General features: G+C 63.7%; 2 protein-coding genes across 2 annotated transcripts in view; both read right to left on the reverse strand.

Moving 5' to 3' along the window:
• MNEG_2762 (putative serine/threonine-protein kinase drkC) overlaps positions 1-2,880 on the reverse strand; it is a gene marked incomplete at both ends in the record, with an annotated part of 8,041 nt that extends 5,161 nt beyond the window's left edge. Inside the window, 8 exons of the mRNA XM_014048761.1 lie at positions 43-207; positions 471-821; positions 1,016-1,154; positions 1,389-1,528; positions 1,722-1,890; positions 2,134-2,240; positions 2,595-2,608; positions 2,874-2,880. Coding sequence (XP_013904215.1) covers positions 43-207; positions 471-821; positions 1,016-1,154; positions 1,389-1,528; positions 1,722-1,890; positions 2,134-2,240; positions 2,595-2,608; positions 2,874-2,880 — 1,092 coding nt within the window. The remainder of the gene's footprint in view (positions 1-42; positions 208-470; positions 822-1,015; positions 1,155-1,388; positions 1,529-1,721; positions 1,891-2,133; positions 2,241-2,594; positions 2,609-2,873) is intronic.
• Positions 2,881-5,085: 2,205 nt separating this feature from the next.
• Positions 5,086-6,398, reverse strand: part of MNEG_2763 (hypothetical protein) — a gene marked incomplete at both ends in the record, with an annotated part of 5,122 nt that continues 3,809 nt past the window's right edge. The window contains one exon of the mRNA XM_014048762.1: positions 5,086-5,961. Coding sequence (XP_013904216.1) covers positions 5,086-5,961 — 876 coding nt within the window. The remainder of the gene's footprint in view (positions 5,962-6,398) is intronic.

Genomic DNA, 6,398 nt, shown 5'->3' on the forward strand with positions numbered 1-6,398 from the left:
AAAACCTTTCATCTTTTCTCAAACAATCACAGCCGAACGCACCAGGACGGTCTCCTGGATCTGCAGAAAATCGCAGGGCACGTTGAATGTGAAGTACAGGCCGCCCAGGACAGGCGCGTCGCTCCTTGCCATGAGAGGGATCACCACAATAGACGCCACCAGCTGCGATGACCGCGTGAACAGGTCGCGCGCAGGCTGCAGGCAGGCCTGAGGTTGGGGCCAAGTCAGGGGCGCAGGCGTGCAATAGGGAGCTGAGGGGAACAGCAGCCTCTGCATACGCTAGGACGCACAATGGTCATGTCCTAGCTCGTGAAGGAGGCAGCTGTTAGACAGACCCCGATGCTTCTGACCGACCCAGCGGCCGCCGCAGTGACTGCCGAAGGGAAGTGTGAGCGTGAGCGAGGTTTTGGACACCCACCACTTCACAACGCTGTGCGCAAGCAGCACCTCGCCTTTAGGCCCACACACACCTGCATGTATGCGGAGCAGTCCGCAATGAACCGCGCCTGTTGCCCAGCAATGGCAGACGCCAGCAGTGTGTTGACCAGGGTCAATCGGCTGGCGATGACATCAGCGTCTGCGTCGCTCTGCGATGCAAGGCCCTCGTCCGGCCCTGCAGGTGCTCCATTGCCGCGCGGCGCGCCGCCGCCGCCGCCGCCGCCGCCGCCGCCGCCGCCGCCGAGCCAGTGGCCACTAGAGGTTGCCGCAGGGCACTCAAACATGAGGGACTCGGGCCCCTCTGGGGTGGTGCTGCTGGTCAGCAATGCGAGGCGCGCCGTGGCCGGCATGTTGGTCGCAGACTGCATGTAGCGTGCCGCGCCCTGCGTGGCGAGGAGTGGAGGGATGGAGAAGCTCAGAATAACCAGGACCTGAGGCATTGATCTGCAGGTGCGCAGAAGCACTGCTGCTGCCAGCGTACAGGCAGGTTTGCAGACCTTCCCCCTATTCAACTCGCGCCTCGACGACAGAACTGACGCCTTGATGCTGCCGCCAACGTCTACCCACGGCCGCGCACCCTGAGCAGCAGGCTGATGAGCGCCACTGGGTCCTGCTCGTCCTCCATCCTCGTCAGCAGCTGGGCCAGCTGCTGGATCTGCGGGTGGTACAGGTGCGGCTGCAGCCCCGCCCCCGCCAGCTGCAGGCGCACCTGCCACCTAGCCAGCACATTTTGCATGGACGTGGTGGTGAGGAATTTTCAGAGGTCGGGTTGGTGCCATGTTGCAGAAGAGCCAGGGGGCCAGACCCATCCAAAATCAAGATTGAGACATCCCAACCTGGTACAAGGCACTACTCTATCTGAGCCCGAAAACGGACATGCATAAAATTTCCTGCATGAATTGGGCGCGTGCTGGCCAGCCCTGCGGCCACAACACAGTCGCAGCACCCACCAATTGCTCTGGAAGGCGCCAGGCTGGGCCTTTGCGAGCAGCAGCACGCCCAGCGGCGCGTTGGGCGGGCCAATGGGCACCCGCACAATGCTGCGCAGGGCGCCCTTGCCGCTTGTCAGCTCCTCGGGCAAGGCCCCCACCTGCGGCCGGAGATGAGGGCCAAGAGCGTATGGTTCCTGGCGGTTCCCAGGGCCTCTGGATCGACCGGTCGGCAACCGCCTCGCACATGCCTCTCACACAATGACCTGCCGCAAGCAATGCGCCGGCCCCAGGCGGCAATCTGCCAGTGCCATCCTTTCGCGCTCCTCCTGCTTGCCTCCACCCTACACCCACCAGGTCAGGCGCTGAGTTGCGCAAGCAAGGTCCGCACTCGCCCTGAGTGCATGGCGCCGTGTCCCGCGGCCGCCGGCTGACAATGTGCTGCTGCAGCGCAGCCGCGCCGGTCCCAACTGTGGCCATCAGGACACTGCAGGAGGGGTCGTCCTTGGGAAGAGCCCAAATACTGTGTTGCGTCAAGAGGATTTAGCAGAGGAGGGGGGGGCTTGCGAGTTGAGTGCAGGGGGTACAGAAATGCCAAGCAGATGCCGCACAGCACATCTGCCCAGCATGATATAGATACCTTGCTTGGCTGCACCCTGATCTCCTGGACCAGGGGTAAAAACATACGCGAGGTGTCCCTGTGATAAGCGGCGAGGCAAGGGGTTGTGGGGCTGGGCCCCACTGGCAGCTCAGCAGGCACACTCACGCAACAAGGTCGACGTGCAGGCGGACCGCCAGCAGCTCTGCAGCTTCTTGAAGCGCGATCAGGGGGTTGCCGTGGGTCATGGCCAGCTGCTGCTGCAGGATTTGAACCTGTGTGGCAGGTGCATGCGCGGCAGCATACATGGCGGTCGCGCCCGTCAGGCCGGCGGCGGGACGTCGCGGGGCGGAGGAGGCCTGGCTGCCGCAACATGCTGCAACGCGACACGGAACACGCAGGGGCGGTGAGGGCTGCACTGAAGTAAGGGTTAATGCTGCCTCAGCTGCGGCAGCGGGGCCAAGCCGCAGGCTTCCTGTGCAAACCTCTACACCAGCCGCGTCCGACAGTCAAGTAGCAGTCAAGCACCCGAGGTGCGCCGCAGCGCGCAGTACGCCGACTGCAGTCCAAAGCACGGGCTACAGTCTAAAGCGGGAATGCAGGCTGGCACGCGAGAGACTTTTGCTCACCTCGGACAAGAACCCTGCGTACAAGGGTTGCCCCACAAACGACGCCCAGCGGATGGTGGGCGAGGGGTGCGCGTCACAGGTGACGAGCTACCAACTCACGGCTGCTGCCGCGGCTGGGTATCAGCGCAACAACGCCACGTCAACCTCAACTTCCGGTGTTGAGCGGTGATGCAATTAGGCCCCAGATAACGTGGCATGTGGTGGGTTCTGGGGTGCTTCCGTGCAATGGGGCGCCCAACGGGGTGAGCCTGTGCAGCCCCAAACAGCCACCCATCTCACCTGCCATTGGTGTCACGCTCAATCGGGTCATCGAAAGGGTGCCAACGCGTGGGTTGCCCTTCGCTGCTGCAAACGGGTCCAGGCTCGGCGGCCTCGCTTCTGGGGCCCTCGCCAGCGGCGGCGTCACCGGTTGGGCGCATGCTTCTCGCGCCGGCTCCGCAGCTGGCAATGACGCGCAGGCACCCATGGCCGCCTTAGGGAAGTGGCCGTAGTTGCTGCTTATTGGATCAGCTCTGGTGTCCGCAGACTTGGAGGCGTGCGTGGTGCGCCACTGCCCGGATTACGAGGCTAACGAGATGGCGTGGAATCTGCGCCAACCCTTCCACCGTGATGCTTAATTGAGCCTGAAACTTTAATTAATAACGTTGACGTGGTAGGAGCGCCGGCATGGTCAACCAGGTTGCTGATCCACCTTGTGCAAAAGTTCGCACCCCGGGTTTTGCTGCGGATCACTTGTCAGCTGAACCTGAGAAATCTCGACCTAAGATATTGATTGCCTTGTAGCGGGCAATGGCACCGCTGGGGGTTTCGACACCAGCACTCTTGCACCTCGCTCATCCGGCAGCCGGTCACCGCGCCAGTGATGAAGTGATTTCTGGCCGTCTGACAAGTGATGCCAGAGCTGTGGATGCTGACGATATGCCAACCACTTCCACTTTTGTGGGGTTGCAATTGGTACATCAACTGCAAATTGTGTGCGGCGTGTAGCGCGGCAACATTTGAATAATCACAGACGCCTGTGCCACAACTAGACTGAGGGAGGCGTGATGGCCGCCGCCAAGATTTTTAAAGTGTGTAACTTCGGGAACATGACAGGGCATCTACTGAGCCTTTGAAGCATGTGGAAGCCAGACAGACAGCGCCTGGAACGAATGGCGCGTCAGAGCCTAACCCTATGGCTCTACATCACTCCATGTGTCCAGCACCACCAGCTGGAGAATGTGCCACCTTTTATATGTGACATGCAGGTGCTGAGGCTTGTGCATAACACCTTGACAATTTACTGGCAGTATGACTCAGCAGCAGCAGCAGCAGCAGCAGCAGCAGCAGCAGCAGCAGCAGCAGCAGCAGCAGCAGCAGCAGCAGCAGCAGCAGCAGCAGCAGCAGCCGTAGCGCCGGCGGCAACAGCAGCTAGCAGCTGCAAGGCGGCAGCAATTGCAGCAGGCATGCAGCCATATAGTACTGACACCAGGGAATGAGCACAGTTTTACTGGAGGCGCTGCTAGTTTTCTCTTTGTTGTTGAGAAGAAGTGAAGCGTGCCTAGGAACGAAATGGGATGTATACCAGCCAAAAGCAGCCAAAAGATTGCTTCCACTGCAGCAAGTACGGCAGGGGCACGTACGCGTGTACACTTCCTTAAGATCCGCACAGGTACACAAGGCCTGGCCGCCCTGTCGGGATGACGCCTCAGAGCGGTGCTACTGCAAGCGCGAGAACGCAGCCGATGGGACGCCGAAACTAACCTGGGATGCGGGACAGCTGCCAAAGCTGTGCAACGGCGTTGCTGAGCGCTTCAAACGCACGCCAATGCCGGAGGGTCTGCTATGCATGCTGTACGTGCCACACGTGCCATCAGTGCCCACGCCACCGGATTGCTCACAGCATATGTGCAAAGCCGTCCCGCATGCATTGGAGGGGTGTGTGTACAACATAAACAATCGATGACACAGGGGGAACCTCAGGCTCTAGAGTCCCTCGGCTGACTGGGGACGTGCATGCGCATGTTGCGCGCCAGCCAATGAGAAAGACACCTCGAGGACGGCCGCAGCAAACACCGCGGTCTCATAGGCGGCCACTCTCCCTCCCAAACAAGCACACTAAAAGCACAACTTGGGCATTAGATTGCGTGGCGCATGGCGGGTGGCAGATGTGGGGGTGTCAACCCCTTGCAATGCTGCGTGCGCCTTCCCTTGCAAATGTGCAACACACCCTGCCGCGTGCATGCGGAGCTTGCCAACCCTTGCGCGGGCATGCAGGGGTAGGGTGCGGTGAGTCACTCATCACTCACGCATCCGTCGCTGCTGGCAGCAGCCGCCAACCCCAGAGCAGCGACGTGCTCGAGTCAGGAGCATCCCCGGGCGCACGTGCGCCCATTCCAAGCCTGTGCCCTCCTAAGGGGCTGGCCAAAATGAGCCCCTGGGCTGAAGCCCTCCCAGAACCGCCCCTGGGCCTTGGAGCCCGCCATCCCAGGCCGACGGCCGCAAATTCGCATCAGACATCCCCCCGTGCCCACTTCTCCTGCAGGGCTGCCCGTGCGGCAGCCTTCGGGGACGCCGGCCCCAGGAGAGGCTCCTCCAAGGCGCCGCCATCACCTTCCTCCCCCGCCGGCTCGGCCGCGGCCGCGGCCCCGCCATCCCCACAGCAGCACGTCAGGCCCGTGCCGCCGCCGCCCGGCGCTGCGAGCATTGGCGGCGCCGAAGGGCGTGCCAGATCACCGCCGCCAGATCCCGGCGGCGCCACCTGCGGGCTGGCGACGGCGGCCGCCTCGACGGCTGCCGCGGATGAGAAGACGATCTCTGCGACGGCCGCCGCGTCGCGGACGCTCAGCCCCGCGTACCTCAGGCCGCACGCCGCCGCCGCGACGCGCGCGGAGCGGTTGCGCGCCTCAACGGCCGCAGGCAGCGCCTCCGGCCGCGGCAGCACGCAGCCCGCACGGCCGTTGGCCTCGCCCACGGCGGGCGAGGCCAGCGCGGCTGCTACAGCCCCTTCGTCGGAGCTTCCCAGCGGGAGGCTGGCGGCCGACGACACCGAAAGCTGAACAGACATCTCGGCGGCCAAAGGGACGCACGAGTCGACGCGGTTGATCGGAGACGTGGGGACACGCCCCAGATCCACGACCAGATCCAGATCATCGTTGCCGACCGAGATCTTGAGCGGCCCACGCCCCTCTGGCTCGTCTGAGTCGTCCTCCTGCTCCTCACCCTCAGCCTCGGACTCAACCCCCGCCGCAGCCTCCTGCCCCCGCGCCTGCCAGCGCCCCTGCCACTCCGCCGCGGCGCCGCCGCCGCCCTGCGCCGCCTGGGCGTCTTGCTCCCACGTCGCGTCCGCCGTGGCGCCGCCGGCGTGCGCGGCGGACGCGTCGACGATCTGCGGTTATGGGGGCGCCAGGAGGAGGTGGTGGGCCGGTGGGCAGGGGCGGTGGGGCCCCGCTGTGTTGGAATCAGCACTGCAGCTGCATCCAGGCGGGCTGGGGTGCGGGATGGGTCTTCAATGCTTCCCAACAAAACAATTTGGCCAGTGTCTAGAAGCCATGCCCCGCCTCAGCGCAGTACAGGCAGGCGCCGCCGACATTGCTAGGCGCAGCTCGGTGCAGGCAACGCGAACCACGACCTACAGAGCTTCGCCCCAAGAGCTTGACGCCCTGATGAATCCAAGAAAGAAGGAAGCCCCCAAAGCCAACATCCGCTCCCAGCCACGGCAGCCCAACGCAACGGCCCCAAACTCACGTCTGCAGGGGCAGTGGCAATCTCCGCCAGCTCAGCCGCCACCCTCAGCGGCCGCGCCGCCGCCCGCAGCCCCGCCGC

This window comes from Monoraphidium neglectum (genome assembly GCF_000611645.1).
Source record: "Monoraphidium neglectum strain SAG 48.87 unplaced genomic scaffold scaffold00323, whole genome shotgun sequence".
NCBI classification, from domain to species: Eukaryota; Viridiplantae; Chlorophyta; class Chlorophyceae; order Sphaeropleales; family Selenastraceae; genus Monoraphidium; species Monoraphidium neglectum.